This window comes from Sturnus vulgaris, chromosome 2 (assembly GCF_052056855.1).
Source record: "Sturnus vulgaris isolate bStuVul1 chromosome 2, bStuVul1.hap1, whole genome shotgun sequence".
Lineage (NCBI taxonomy): Eukaryota > Metazoa > Chordata > Aves > Passeriformes > Sturnidae > Sturnus > Sturnus vulgaris.
In genome coordinates, this window is record NC_142244.1 from 60,605,213 (window position 1) to 60,621,937 (window position 16,725).

The following is a 16,725-nucleotide window of genomic DNA, read 5'->3' on the forward strand; positions in this document are numbered from 1 at the left end:
TTTTTAGTTGTCCTACATCCATACTGTAAGAACAGAGAAAGCCAGAATACCTTTCAAATAATATTAAAACATTTAAAAAAGAATATCCACACTATAGGAATGGGAATAAGCTAAACCTGCCTTCCCATACCAGGGAGAAAACTGCTCAGCCACACCAATGTTTTGCCACTTTCTCACTAAACTTTTGAAACTCCTTTTCTCTGAGGCTAAGTGTGACAAGTGCAGCTTTCCATCAGATCATTTCACTGGCTTAGTTCTGCTTCAGCTGTTCATTCCAGGCTTTACTCCCAAGCTTCAAAGCCATTAGTGGTTCAAAGATCTCATAGTATGTGGATTGCCAAGGCAGATAGCTGTCCTGAAAAAGTTGAAGAAGCAGCAAGAGCAGAAAAGACAGATCTGTATACTGAGATGTTATAAAAACAGAAGTGCTAGTAGAGACACATGCATTAGGTCAAAGCTGAACAAACCACTCTAGCTTTGAAGCAACAAAAAAAAATATTTTTATCTCTAGGGAAGTAATGAAGACAACAAAGAAACAGCAGACATGGATGGAAGCATGAACAGGATTAGTCAAACATTTTGACAAGATTTGACAACATCAAATAGGAAAATAATTTTACTGACACAGTACATGAACACTCAGTGTAAGGTAGCTTCAACAGTAAAAAAAACCAAAAAAATCCACTGTATCAGAAGGAAAGATTGTCTGAATAATGTAACAGAAACCTGTAATACAGTAAGACTAGAGTATCCTATTGAGGATGTAAATAGAATTTAACAGATGTAAATAGAAGCAATACACTGCTGCCCTGTTTCCTACAATATTTATTGGAGCAGGATCACCAGATTCTGTCTTCAGCTTCAAGTATTAACAGCAACAGTACACTTAACTCTGCTCCCTTTAAGCAGCAGCTTGGTATACAGTACAGAAAATATAAGACCATGAACTTGACAAAAAACCCTCCAGATTTTTAATATATTGGCAGAACATGTTCATATAATATTCAAAAAAGGCTGGGCTTGCTTTAAATAGGAATGTAAGAAAAACCCACACTAGCATTCTGACCCAGAAACCTAGAAAGACAAGTTGGAAGCTTCACTGAAGTGTTGCTTCCACCATATATTTTCATCTTCAACATCCCATTGCACCAGGAGTGTTTGACAGAGGCAGAGTAGAAACCTGATCTGAATGCACAAAGACTGAAAATCCAGAGTAATTATTCAGTCATAAAAAAACAGAATCACACTCCACAACAGGTTCTTTTCTTTCCCAGTAGTATGATACAAACTAATAATACATTTAAGCTCTTGACAAGAGACAAAAAAAAAATCTTGAGTCTGCAGTTACCTCCATGTTCAGCAAATTTTGGGTTAGAAAGGATCATCTTGCAGAACTTGAGTCCATTTTTGTACTGTTTTTGTTCGTAACATTTCTGTAAAAGAGGTGAAATACAATCACTGAAATGCATTTAAAACCACAGTACCTTAACATACAATTACAAATGTAGTCATTCATCCAGCAAGGCATGGTGAGCAGATCACTAACAAACTCTAGGCAAATATACTACTAATATTAAATTGCTTCTTCTCAGCATTCAGAATATGCAACAAATACTCTACCTCATGGTCTACTTTTTTATTAATAAAAAGTAATTCCTTTTTACCAGAAATAGGAAAGGGAAGTAGCAACATCTACTTCAATTCAGAAATTCTTAAAATAGAATGCAGAGTTAGGAATCTTGACTCAATAGAACTTTTGAGGAGAATTAATCTCAGAGCGTAGGCATTCCTTTCAAAATCCTATTTCCCTGGCCTAGTGACTTCCCAGAACAAGACATCTCAAGAGAGAAGACTTTCCTGGTTGCCAATAAAGACTTTTGGAAAGAAGAGAAACCATGAAGAAGGAGACATTTATTACAACCTTAGAAATAGATACAGAGGTATCAAGGTGGGACGATTTGCCTATTATTAAAAAAATAAAACACCTAATTTCGACCTGCAATAGTACAGCTAAGGGCTACTTATAGATTACCTAGTCATTAGGTAAATTGTATTCTAAGTAAAACTGGCAAACAGTATGGTTCAACTGCGGGAACATATGGAAGAAACAAAATGTGAACATGGGGCCCTTTTCTTCTTTAGGAAGACATTACCTAGATCAGTAAGGTTTTAGCAATTTAAATCAACTACAGATCACTACAGTGGATCACTAAAACAAATCTGTTTAAACCAGTTAAAGGCATGTTGGTGTCAGTACGCATAAAAGTGATTTAAGGCCACTTAAGTTTTTTAAGTGTAGGAAAACCACCAAACCAGGCATAACTTGGTACCATTTTCAGTTAATAAGGAGTATTGTCCTGCTGTAATTTAGACAGCTGTTCTTAGGAGAAGATATGTCACTTCAGTTATGTGCTTGAGTGCTTTAGCAGTCTCTCATAGATCATTCCCACTCCATCAATCTTCCAGGACAAAGGCAAAATCTGTGTTATATTAATATGGAGATAGTAACTCCTTTGCAATCAAAACAGATCATCCCATTACTTCACAGGGTAAAAGCAATACAGAAACACGCCTATGCCCACTTTGGGGTAATTGGCTAAGGAAACAAAACAAGGGTCCTCTCCCAGTCTGTGAGGAAGGGCTTAACTGCAGATAGTTTTTAGGTTCTTGTTGCCTGAAATTTAAGACACTTGCAGTTAACCATGACCAAGTGCAGATTAAATCATAGAATAATTTAGGTCAGCAGGAACCCTTGGAGGTCACCAAAATCAACTCTCAAAACAAACGAGAGCTAACCATGATGTTAGATCAGGTTGATCTACCTGACTGACTTCTGGCAGGATGGCAAGAGAGTTCCCCTAAGAAACTAACAGTTATACACTATGGAAATTCACATTTAAACAATAGCAACAGAAAAGCTCTAAGTTTTTTTTTAACAGAGAACTAGTAGCAATGTCTTTTACCAGAAATAAGCTAGGCTGTGGCAAAACTTGGAGTCCCCTCCAGGGGAAGGTGAAATTCTCCTATTCATCTACTTTCTTTGTCAATTTACGATGCTTAGTATCATTTTTAAAGAATCCTAGGAAGATACCAACAATGTGCTTTCTAAACTTATTCAAGTATGTCTAAAAAAAGTAGCAATAGTGAACATTCACAGTCTACAACTCTTGCAATGCTTAACCAGAAGCTATTTGAGTCAAGTGTGCACTTAAAATAGATTAACTACTGGATAAAATCAGATCCATTATCCTTGTTCTGACATTTTTATCCTATAGAGTTCAGTCTCAGACCTAGAATAAGAACTGAATTGAAGACAATTAGAGACAAATGTGATTTTTGGAGGACAGACAAGATCACATTTTCTAAAGCCCAACAGATGAATGAGAGAGAGAAATAAAGGCACTCCACACTGAGAGGAAATAGAAGTTCAATTTTCAGTTTGTTGGCTTGCTGGTAAGACAAGCAGCATCTTTAGTTTAGGTTGAGAGAAGACCTCAGAATCCCAAGTTCAGACTTTAATTTACTGCCAAGTCCACCACTAAACCATGTCCCTAAGTGCCACATTTATTTATCTTTTAAATATCTCTAGGGTTGGTGATCCAACCCCTTTCCTTGGCAGCCTCTTCCAATGCTTCCAACCTTCCAAGTGAAGATATTTTTCCTCATATCAATTTTAAACCTCCCCTGGTGCAACTTGAGGCCATTTCCTCTTATCCTAAAGCTTCTAGGAGAAAAGACTAACTCACATGTTACTACAGCCTCCTTTCAGGTAGTTGTAACACAGATAGACATTCCATAGTTGGGAAACATGATGTCTCCATATGTGTTCTCAAGCTTTTTACTTATCAGGATAAATGTGGCTGAAATGCATTCACTAGAATCTGCCCCACTGCATTAAGTCTTTGGTACACTGAAAGCTCAAGTTAATTTGCTCAGTTGTTTTTTTTTTAAACTATCTTATCTGTAGCGCTTAATGTGAGCTCCCCATCACTCCTTTATGGCAATCATTTCCTGCTAAAGCTAAAACCAAATCATGAATGTTTACACACTTGAAACCTCAAAGGGAAATTGTGGCAAGGCCAAAATATTATCCAGAACTTCTGCTGCAAGATGTTCCTGGAAGAATGCTACCTCGACTGGCAAAAATCTCATTGTTCCCTTTTCCAACACTAATTCAACGATATAATCTCTTTGTAGACTGCCATAGAATTAATCTAGATACCATTTTGTGCACTTTCAGGTAAGTACCAAGTGCCTCTACACAGATGTCAAATCGGCACCACATCTGAGAAGTAATTGTAGTTGTAAAGGTAAAAAATCCTACTAACAAGAACACAACCATGAAAAACAAGAAAATACTTGATTCCTATATTACAATGTTTTGCTGCATCTACTTAGCAAAATGCCATTCATAAATTGTTTTTTTGTATGATGTCATTTTTTAAAAGATCTACAATCTCTTTCACTACTAAATATAAACAGAATCAAGGATTTGAATCACTAGCATTACTTGTAAAACAGAAGGACTTCACATATCACTACTCAATGTCATTTACATCCTACTTATGTTTAACTATTTACAACATCAGGTTAGCGTGGGGATGATTTTACAAACTACATCTCCCTAGACACAGCATCTGCTGCTTTGAAAAAGGCCCTGCATTGAGAGAACAGTTACATTTGTCATATACACAGTTGAATGCAGTTAGGCAATTTTATGGCTGAAGAACATCCCATTATCTCAGACACTCACTTCCAATAAGTCGTCTTAACAAAAAATATTCTCAACTGGCGACTTGAAGAGAGACTGCAGCTGCAGCAACAAATTCCTTTCCTCAGTCCGTGGCCCCAAGTGTCTCTGAAGGTATTCAAGTGATGTATTATTTCACAAAGCATTTTTAAGTGAAGACTAGCTAAAGAGTAGTATCACATTCAAAGACTGAGGACAGCTATTGCATCAAACCAAATAGTGTTAAACACAGCAATCAGGCTTCTCTGATCAGCTTAAATGTTTTACTAATTTAAAGTTGTTTAAGATGGTCTGTGACTGCAACAAAGCTGCAACAGAGTTCAAATTGTACAGTGACCCATCGGATGGTGAGCTTGTATAAAGGGGGCTTGTAAGAAAGATGGGGACAACTTTTTAGCAGTGCCTCTTGTGATAGGCTAAGGAGTGATGTTTTCATGCTAAAAGATCAATTCATACTGGACATAAGGTAGGCATTTTTTATGATTATAGTGGTGAAACGCTGGAATAGGTTAGGTTGCCCACAGAGGTGACAGATGATCCTTTCCTGGAAACATTCAAGGGGTTCTGAGCCGCCAGATATAGTTGAAGATGTCACTCCTAACAGGAGGGGGCTGGACTACATAGCCTTTAAAGGTCCCTTCCAATCCAAGCTACTCTATAATTCTATGTGCAATTTCTTTAACAATAATACTGCAATTTAAAAATTGGTTCTGCTGTCTCTTGACAAGAACTTATCAAACACAAAAACCAAACCATTACCAACGCTTTAACATTATTCTCCACATTGTACAGTCCACGTTCTGATAAGACAGGTCTGCACATCAATAGGCTGCCTTGCCAGAAAGATGATGGAACATCAGAACCACCAATAAGAAAAATGACATTTCAATGCAATTAAACAATTTTAACTTAGCTGCATAAATGGAGCTTCAACTTTTATTAAGAGAACAAATGGGAGAAACATTAGGTTGGAAAAGACCTCTGTAATTGCCAAATCCAGCTGTCATGTTCCGATTGAACCATACCCCCAAGTGCCGTATTTACATGCCTTTGAAAGTACTCCCAGGGTTGGTGACTCAACCGCTTCGCTGGGCAGCACGTTCCAGTGCTTAACCACCCTTTCAGTGTGGAAATTTTTCCTCATATTCAAGCTAAACTTCCCCTGATGCAACTTGAGGCCATTTCTTCTTGACCTGTCACTCTTATCTGGGAGAAAATACTGACTCCCACCTCACTACCACCTCCTTTCTGGCAGTTGTTACAAGTGATAAGGTCCACCTTGAGCTTCCTTTTCTCCAGGCTAAACAACGACAGCTCCCTCGGCCACTCCTCAATAAGACTTCTTTTAGACATCGTTTGTTTTAGTCTTCTCTCCTATTGTACTTCCATATAATCCTGCCTGCAGATGTCTCCGCACTCAACAGCTTCAACATTCTTCTTGCCAGGTAGTGTCTTGGTTCCTGTTGCCAAGATTTTGGTGTAGAACTCAGGGAGGGTTTTGGCAACACCTAGGATTCATTAAAAAAATTACTCATGTTCTCAATGCTCTCTAACACCGATGGAAGAGCTGCTTAAAGAAGAAAACCAAGGACTAAATGTGGAACATCAGAGCCTAGGGAAAAAGAACAAGGCTTACACATCAAGCCTTATAGAAAGAACACTGGAAGTAAGTTATGCTGGAAATCTTCCCTGGTCACAATGGTGGCCAAGTTCAGTAGTAAAAACCCCTCAGAATTATCAATGACACAGATTCTGATCAGCACCTTTTTCTGAGGGCTATCTGACAAGTATTTTGGGGCTGATCAAATTACTGATACACATTTCTGACCAAAACCAGGCACAACCAATACGGGAACATCAGCACACTGTCAGTATTCTTAATTGGCATTTAACTGGACCTTTTAAAAAGCCTTGTTTTACTGCACATCTATAGAACAATGTCACCAGCATAAACAAGACAATCTATTTCCTACAGCAGCTGACAAAATTAGTTATCTAAGTACCTTAGTCAGATTTTAGGCAACACTCAGTAGCTACTGCTTCTAAGTTAATAAATAATTATTAAATTATTCATCAGTTTGATAGCAAGGTCTGCCCATCTTGTTTGAAGGAGTTTAGCATCTGTGTTGGAAATGCTCCTCATATTACAAACAAATATGGATAATTACAATACTGATACATGAAAAGAACGCATCGTGATACCACTGAAGTTCAGAGACAGATTAAAAACCTCTCCATGAGATTTTTCCAAACAGCATTCCTCTCTCCACACTGACTTCAGTTCACCAAAGTTTTGAAAAACAAAAAAAAATTATCAGCTGGGCTTCAGATCACGGAGGCCAAGAAAGTCCTATCACAAGCATCTTAAATTTCTAGCCCCAGGCCAACCATTTCAGAATATCAACATGTTTTTCTACTCGTTTGTCATTCCTACCAGGATTTTACATACGCATGGCCACCCCATGTCTGTTATTACTCTGCTGGTAAGAGCAGTTAACCTCATCATCTGAAATAAAAAGAGGAAGTCAACCTAGACACATCCTTGCTTGCTTGGACTGTCAAATTAGACAGGCCACATCATTCTTTCCCAGGCCCAGGGACTTAGCAATGCAGAACACTGCTGAGTCAGAACACAGACAATGGTGTACAACAGAACAAGCAGCCAGCACTACATGGTGGTAATATTTTGATCAATTTTTTCATGTCACAGTAATATCTGAGCTTTCACTATCACAATACTCTTTATACAACAACCGCATTTTTTGTCCTTTAACCGGATTTTCACAATTATTCAAGTTCAAATCATTAGAAGACACAAAACATGGTACATAATGCAGCTGGTAGTAACAGTTGCAATCACTGCTGTTTGTATTCTTTATTATTGGTAGACTAAAATTGATATTGTTATTTATTATGGGAAAGAACATGTATAATCATAATATTTTTATGCCATTTATTGTCATAGACCCCCTTTAACATCCCTATAAACTACACTTCTTTTAAAAGGAGAAGCTATTATCAATAAGCTTGCCTTAAATTAAGACCTAGTGTAATCTCACGCTGTGCACATGCACTCAATACAATTTCAATTCCTAGAATATCCTTTGCTTCAACAGGGCAGAAACAAGACAGAGTAGAAAGAGCTCTTGATGACAATTACTTCACATCTGTAACTTTTACACTGCATGCCTTAATAAAGTTCTCTCCTGTTTATGAACACATGTGCCCCTGCAAAGCAAAAACCTTAACACCAACACTAGAAATGAGACAAGCTGTAGCCTCAACAGACATTTTCCAGTAGTTTTCAATCTGCACTTTGTGCAGAAGTACTGAAGAGACCAATCTGCCACATCTCCTGGGATGAATTGCAATTTGCTTAGCAAGAGCTCAGACTAAGCAGGTGGCTCCACAACCTAGTGGAACTGCATCTGAGAGCAGTTAAGTAAATGAAACCATCAACACCAGCACTGTTTTGTGGGATCTGATACAATACACAGTAAAATAAACATCAGGCTTTAAAAATTACCATTTTTTAGGCATCTTCAAGCAAGTTCAAGACAATTACCAACACAAGCCTTCAACAATAAATTAATCTCGACATTCCATACTTAACAACACGGTGATTCAGCCAAAAATTGCAGGAATCACAGCAGATCAGACACACGTGGTACAGGCCACTAAAGGTAAGATACAAGTGCTGGATGCAGAGAGAGGGGCTTATGAGTAAGACAAGCTCTACTGCAGTTCTCACCAGAATGTTCTCAGCCTCCATTTATTTGTTCTTCACCAACACTCCAAGCAAAAGGATTTAGCTTCACTCACAGAAAGAGTAAGCAGGATCCCCACCATGCACCCCTCAAAGTGTCCGAAGCTTTTTATATGGCTAATACATCACGCAGCAAAGCGTTCCACAGTATAACAGCCTTACTGTTAACAACTTCTTATTTGGAGCCTGCTACTTCGCAGCCACCATTTCTAACAAAATCAAAATGAATCACAATAGCTTGAAGATAGGCAAGTACTTCCTTAACTTCTGAATCTTCTGTAAAGGTCTTTCTCCGTCTAGAAGGTAATTCCATACTCCTCCTTCTAAGGAGGCTTGGGGAAGGAACTGGGGGAAAGAGCAAAGCACACTGCATTGCAAATGTAGACTTGAGTGTACTTGGGCAGTAGCATAACAGCATATTCCTTTTCCCAGGATTCACCAGTTTTCAGTGTATAGGGGAAGCTGTCTTAACAAAACTTTAAATACCGCTAAAAATCGCAAATCTTGGGGCAATCCATCTCACAGCCCATCCGAGGTCTGTAGTAAATTAGGATTTCCAAATCTTACATTCATCTATGACCGATTTTACTTGTTATGACTCAACTTGCTCCAAAAACATGGAAGCTTTCAGGTGGCCTTCACTTTTTGTGCCACAAATAACTTAGAACTGAACTCCTCTTCTTCTTGCTATTCACTGCTTGCTCTGTTCCATATAAACAGCCAAATAAGAAAAAATTCCAGCATAAAACACCAAGGGACTTAACTCTGAAAAATTTCCATTTTTTCAAATAAAAGTACAGAATGAAGAAACGACCCACAGCATTCCACAGAAACCTGCTTTCTGAGCCATGATGACCTTCACAAACTCCTTTTGAGAAATTAAAGCAAGAACATCTATTTGGGATAAAGTCTTCTCCAAATGAAACGCTCTCAAATCACTGACAAATGTCAAGTGTGACTTTCCCTTATGGAAGTCTTACTGACTGTTACCATTAGCCTGGCATCTATCCTCCACAGTTCTGTCATTTCAGTAATTTGCAGCTGGCCAGGCATCCTCACCACCTCGTTTGAAAGTCCCTATCGAGGGAACCGCCTACACTCTTCCTAGGCTGCCTATCCTCAGCAGCACAACCACACCAAGATCCAGTCTAAAGCTACACCAGAAGATTTTAAGTGACTGCTCCAAACTCTTGTCTTTAAAAGGAAGGGATCTTTAATGTTAGAGACGTCAAACTTCCACTGCTCCAGTGGTGGATTAATAATGGCTACCTCACCTATGGTATTTATCTCATTTGGGAGGCCCTAATTAGCATAACAACTAAATAAATTCCCGATTATCGAGTTTAATAGTTCAGTAACACTCCCACATCATTCCTAGGAGATTGACTAGTTGCATGCTTATAACCCCTTATTATTTCATTAAATAAAAATTTTGGTTAATTAAATCCCACAAACGCTTGCATATTTGTATTTTATCAAAGCATAAATCTCTTAAGGTTATTGAACAAGTTGGAGAACAAAAAGGACATTACAGAGAAACTGAATAAGTCCTCAGACTGGGCACTTCAAGTAGTTTCTAACATTTCCTTACCCTAAAAAAGAGAAAATACATGCCTGAATAAGCTGAACAGCAACAACTCACTGCTGCAAGGCTATATACTTGCAGACTTTTGTGTCTTATTAGTTGAAGTCAGCTGCAATTAAAGCAGCAAACCTTATTTTAGGCAACAGCAATGAGGAATTTGCTAAGAAACCAAAGGATTAGTCATTTACAGGCATGATACTATCCACAGTTCTATTAGGCATGAAACAAACATCAGACCATATCTTACACTGCATGAGCCTGAGCTGACACCAGTACTTATTAGAAGATAGTAAGCATTTCTTAAAAACAACTTGGCAAGTGAGCCATGAAAGCATGACAAGAACCCTGAGGTTTTCCTCTAAAGCCTACTAGACTACTTACAAAGACTACTGCCATGCCCTGAGAGATGATTTGATTCCATAAAGCCAATGTTTAAGACTAACTCTGAGACAGTTTATTTTATGGGTTCTTGGGTGAAAGAAAAAGAATATTAAAGCTGCTTAAACTGAAACATACTCTGAAGACTAGTCTACAACTCAATTTTAAATGCACAAAATAGAAGGAAGATCAGGCTAAGTTTACTAGAAGTAAATACTAAATACATTATACCAAACTTCAACCTTAAAAAGAAGCATTTCTAAGTTACCATGAGTATGTTTATTTTAGACTACATCTGCCCCATTCACTTAAAAAGCCACCTAAGCTGAAGACTTACTTTAATTAGCAAGAAACACACAAGCACTCCTGTTTTAATTCTTATTTATGATGCTTTTCTCCTTCCAGGAGAGGAGAACAGACTCAAATACATCATCCATGCCTTCTGCGAGGCTGTGAAGTGGAAGACTTTGAAGCTTCTCACCCCCTTACTCCCAAACAACATCACATCTGTAAGCACCAAGAGATATTCCAGGGGAAGACAAACTAGACTGAGAAAGTCACTGCAAAAGAGTGAAAGTATGGCCTAAGAAACAAAAGAGAAGTGGAAGATAGAATAGAAAGGAGCTTCAGCACTACCTTACAGTAGTCCTGATCAACTAGGACTACAATTGCTATTACTTCCCTAATCAGCTGACTGCTAGTTTTAAGTCAGCTTGTTCAAGCACACAAACTGATGTGGCTTAAAGATTATTTACTCAGTTTCTCAAGCAGACTTCCCAGATTACATTGAATTCCAAGAGGCCACACTAGCCAGGGCAGCTCTGACAGCTTTGCTATTACATGGGCATCTAGTTCAGAACATTAACAACCTGTGTCTCGTATGTTATATACACATACCAAGTCACTGTGAAGGATTTCTCATGATATACAAATGAGTTTTCCCTTTTACAACTACTAATTCTCCACAGAGCCTTCACAAAAATACTAAAGTCTTCATATATGAGTACAATTTCCTTGCATCTGTTCCAAGTGATTAAATCACTACATGCTTGTAGGGTCTTATTATGCAGCCTCCCACATAATCCCTGCCCCCAATTTTTGAAATTACTAGGGATGCTATGGGCATTTTAAATATTCTAGCAGTGCCAAAGTAAGCAAAAGTTGGTTTGACTAAAGAGCCTTTAGCACCACAAGCTATACTACTAAACAAAAATACTCTGAGACAAGTCAAGCAACCAAAGGGTTCCATTTGTAGTATGCTGACATTAGCATTCCAGAAAGAAGTGCACCATGAAAGAGTCAGAGCATGCCAGAATAAAGTTATAAGAAATTGAGTTTCAAGAAGCGACAGTATATGAAGAGACAAGCCAGTAATTTTGTGATCAACGCTTTAGGAACTGCAACTGGCCACTAAAAGCTTCTGAAAAGCTTTTAAAGTTAAAAGCTTCTGAAAGTTTTAGAAAGCAAGTAAATTTCTGCGTGAATTTCACTGAAGTTTTATGTATCTCTCCTCCTTGCCTGAATACTAATTTCCAGCAGTTTTATCAACTGTTTAATAACTAAAAAAAAAAAAACAACCTGCCTAAAAACGCCATTCTATAATCCAATAAAAAAAACTTTAGAAGTGGCTGCTACTGTGAACTTGTCTGCTGCTAGTAAGAATAATCACTTAACTGTTCTAATATTAGTCACTTATTTTTAGCAGAGAGAAAGAGGAGTGCTAGAATGACTTACTAAGATGCATACCATAAGCATGCAGTAAGCAACAAATCACCATTAAGAACCGGTAAGTTTTTAAAAACCTGCATACTACTAAAAGCACCCAAAAGAAAACAGCTTTGAAGCACCTACTGAAACACAACAGCTCCATACAGAATACAGGAGCTTACACACACTGAGCTCGGCTTCCTGAAGCCTAAATGTCTACATTTGAACCACAAAGTACTGAAACTACCTAAACAATTCAGAGACAACTAAAGAAATTTGTGCCTGCCAGCAGGACTACTTTGTGTGCTGCACAGACGTCCTCTGCCTGCAGAGTGGTAAACTGACACAAAACACCTCGATTTTGTTGAGGCTGGAACTCCATTACTACCACACTGACAAGTTCATGAAAAGGCGAGCGTGGTGTTTTCTTGCTTCGGGAGGGAGGAGTGGGGCTTTTTCTTTCCATAAAGTGTTCGCACGGTAAAGTATACAGTGATTGAGTTTGAAACTCACAGCTAAGGCGAGCTTCTTCTTCAAAGTTATCTCACAAACACTGAACGTCCTTTGCACCATTTAGTCGCAAAGAGCGGAATTCGCCCAGCACAAAGGAGTTGAGGCAAGTCCTCCAAAGGACGCACAGAAGCAGGACACTTCAATCCACCACACGTCTTCAACTACAGAACTGCTGAGCGAGCGAACTACTTTTAAACCCGTCCCTACACCAAAACCGACGCTCTCGCTGGAAATGAGGCACAAATAGGAATCAACCAAGCAACAGCAAATCCCGCTACACTCGCACCGCGCTTCGAGGTCTTTTCCTTCCGCGCTGCGCGGGGAGGGGAGCGGGGAGCGGCGGCGCAGCCCGGGCTCGCCCCGCAGTCCCTGCGGCGGGCGGGAGGAAGGCGCTCGGCGGCCCGGGGAGGCTCCCCAGCTCCCTCCCTCCTTCCCGCCCTCGCCCGGCCGGGGGCCACACCAGCCCTTCCCGGCCGCCGACACGAGCAGGGGCGGCTCGCCCGGCCTGCTCGGCGGGCCCCAGACAAAGGAAGGAAGGAAGCGGGGACGAACCGGGGCGAGGAGGCGACGGCAGCCCGGCTCCCCCCGGGCGAGCGCGGCCGCCGCATCCGTGTGCGCTCAGCCAGGGCCAACTCCGGCGGCGGGCGAAGTGACCCGGAGGGCACCGAGCCAGGCCGGCGTGCGAGAGGGAAGAGGAGGGAGAAGCGGCGGCGGGAGGAGGAGAGAGGAGCGGGGCCGGTGGCTCACCAGGATCCGCTTGAAGAGGTTGCTCTCCTTGGGCGGCAGCGGCACGGACGGCATGGCGCGGGCGGCCCTGGGACAGGCACGGCTGGTGGGGGTGGGGGCGGCCCGGGAGGGGCGGCTGTCGGTACGAGGGACAGGAGGAGGGGGAAACGCCGGGGAGGAAAAGCCCGAACTCGGCGGGGCGGCGGCGGCGGCTCTTTAACTCATAGCCCTGCGCCGCCCGCCCTCCCCGCCGGCTCCCCCGGGCCCCTGTGCGCAGCTGCCGGGGCGCCTCGCCGCCCGCCTGACGCTGCAAAATGGCCGCCGGGGTCCCCTCGGCGCAGGCGCAGCGCCGCTCCCCTCACAGGCACCCCGTCCGCACGCCCGGCCCCAGGGCACAGAGTGAGGATTCCCTCCGTGATTCCCTGCGCGATTCCCGGAGTGGCGGCTGAAGCGCTCCACTCCCGGCTCGAACGGCCGCTCCCGGAGAGCCAGGCTGCCCCCAAGCCTGGGAGGGAGGCGGCGTTGGGAAGAAGCGCAGCCTCCGTCGGCGGCGGAGCTCGGAGAGGCTCTGCGGGCTTGCAGTGCCCTGGCTGGTATTTAAGGAAACAACAGCAAACTTGGCAGCCAGGCTTTGAGCAAGCGGGGACGGCCCCCGTCGCATTAAGGCATTTTCAGCAGTTGGTTATGTAAAACTTCCCGACACCATCGTGCGCCCGTAGAACGGCGCCGTTTATTCATCGCTTGGCTCCTTCAACGAAGGAGGTCTAAGGTCTTGTATTTTTTACTAGTTATTCTCAAAAATCGTTCTTAAAAACAAAACCAAAACAAAACCACCGACAACCAGGAACACTAAAATTGGTTAAATTATCAAGGTTACAACCATTTAAAAAGACCATCTTACAGAGAAAATAAACTAGGCGACTGCAATTAAAATCTCTGTTTACATAATTGACCTTTAGAAATATTAATTATATTTTCGCATTTATTTCAAAGTATCTTAGTTCTGTAATAGTATGGTTACCCACCTACAGTCACAGATGATGAGCATGATAGATATCCCCAAGTAAAGCAAGTGTGCACAAAACAGTAACTCACAAGAGCCAATTAGAAAATCTGTGTACTTAATATATTTTTATTTGGTACTTGGTAAGTAGATGACTATGAGACTGAGGATCCCAAGCAGCATGTCCTTAACTTGACACAAGCCTTGCTGAAGCTGATGACACGATAGCTACTTATCTTTCCAGCTAACAGAGGGGACAACAGAGTAGACAATTTCTTGGAAGAATGTAACCTGGATGTCAGCCTAACTTGAGGACTACTAGTTGGAGGGGAAAAATGTTTTATGTTTAGGAAGTCTCCTGAGATGAAAATAGCAAAGATGAGAACACAAAGTATGTGCTTTCCTATAGCTCTTTTTAGCTGAGCCATCAGCTTATCCACACTTTTTGTGAATGGTTGTTGGTTTCCATAGTGTTTTCTTAATCTCTCTAGATGTATGGTCTGTCATAAGGAATATCTCTATTGTGTATATTTCTCACTTTTTTGTTCTGACATGCTTCTAATGATGTCAGTCAATAGAGTCACTGATCACAATATGTGTGTTTTCCACATGCAGTATCCAATTCGCTGTTCTTTCTGCTATATGCTGTAGTAGTGCTGCATTGGGTATCCGATTTTTACAAAGCAGGAGTATTACTGACAGGGATGGCAGCCTTGGTTTTGCCCTGCAGCATCATTTTCAGAGCCTGTTTGTACCATGTTAACAACTAGCTGAAGCCTTGACTCTATGAACCCTGGTTTCTGTCTTAGCAAAAGACATGTTATGCCTCTGGTTGGGTTGAATGATAAACAGATGTATCATGGAGAATGGTCAGACAAATATTGTGCTAGGTGGACCTTTGATCTGAAGCAATAAGGCTGTTCTTGATAGCTAAAGGTCTCTATTTCTTGATAGTCCAAACACTGGAAAGAATGCTGTCTGAAAGTAGACAGATTGCAAATAAGAGACAAGGGTTCAATTTGCATCTAGATGTGTCCATATTAAAAGTCTGTGTTAAAAGCAGCAAGAAAAAGAAAGCAGAGAGGCAATAAGAGAAACGTTTGTAGGCTAGCTGGGAGAGAATAAACAAAGAAATTAGCTTTGTGGGAAGGCAGAGCTCCAACTGAAAGTGAGGTTTGGGAGTGCAGTCAAGAAAACTTCTTGTCATTTAATCCCACTGTGCTGGGCAAAACAAAGCTCTCTCTACAAGCTTTGTTAATAAACAGGACTGTATTCAATATGCGTATGATTCTGTCACCATTTTTTCCTTCAAACAGAAAGATAAACAGAAGATATCTGAACTGTTTGGGCTGAAAAGGGGGGGGAACAATAGTGAAGTGTTACATATATTGTAACAAGTTTGCTATTTTTGTGGTGTGTGTAACTTTGCTCATGTGGAAGTTGGGGGAGATGCTGGGACACCATTAAACCTAGTCAGGACACCCTCGGTGAAGAAGGGCCCTTGCATGGGCATGGACCTGCCTTCAAGTCAAGTACCTTGTAAGGCCTGGAGCCTGTTCTGTCTGATGAGCCATCCCTTTGCCTCCAGTTTCTAAATTGGCAGGTTAAGAGTGACAGGTTTTATATCATATCTATCCCTAAGCCCAGGACCCCAGCTGTCTTCCTGCTGTCACTTTTCCCTTCTGCACCCAATGTCACTGTGAGTTGCTGAGGAAGGTGGTGGCACAGTGCCCCAAATAGCCCATACCCCATAATCCTTGATCCTCACCTGCTCCATCAGCAGCTGCTGCTTCAGCCATGCAGGTTTTAAGGCATTGAAACAAACTGTGAGAGGGGTAGAAGCACAGATTTCACATCCTTCATACTTGGTTCCCATACTGCAGTCTAAAAGCACACAATAAACTTAGGGAAAGAGTGTATCTTACATGTTTTGAATATGAGATGCATGGACAGGTCCTGTGGTGGATGGTCCCTGGAAACCCTGCTGACTGCACAGAGTCCAGCTGTTGTCTTGCCTGTGTGACCCCTGCATGCTTTGCTGCCTGGTAGAGAGGGAGCAGGACTTTGTTAGTCTCTATTTTCACACTTAAGTTAAAACATTCACTCATAAAGCATAACAAAAACTGAACATGATCATGTTTAATCAGAGGATTTAATGCAAGAACCATTACTGGCTGGAGTAAAAGCTGATTTAATTTTTCTTGGCCTACCCTCTTCTTTTAAAACCAGTTTTGGAGCACGAGATCTACTTGCAGTTTCAGTTTATCAGGTTCATGGTTGTTCTCCCAGAGAGTACC

At 41.2% G+C, this 16,725-nt stretch overlaps 1 protein-coding gene across 2 annotated transcripts in view; it reads right to left on the minus strand.

Annotated features, from left to right (window-relative positions):
* The window catches only part of NAA16 (N-alpha-acetyltransferase 16, NatA auxiliary subunit), a 62,365-nt gene extending 48,774 nt beyond the window's left edge, over positions 1-13,591 (minus strand). Inside the window, exons 1-2 of one of the 2 annotated variants that reach the window (XM_088159709.1) lie at positions 13,447-13,591; positions 1,349-1,433 (exon numbers count right to left, since the gene is read on the minus strand). In XM_088159709.1, the coding sequence (XP_088015835.1) occupies positions 1,349-1,433; positions 13,447-13,500 (139 nt within the window). In that variant the 5' untranslated portion in view covers positions 13,501-13,591. The remainder of the gene's footprint in view (positions 1-1,348; positions 1,434-13,446) is intronic. The other variant, XM_014890713.2, reaches the window with a different exon arrangement.
* Positions 13,592-16,725: the final 3,134 nt, after the last annotated feature.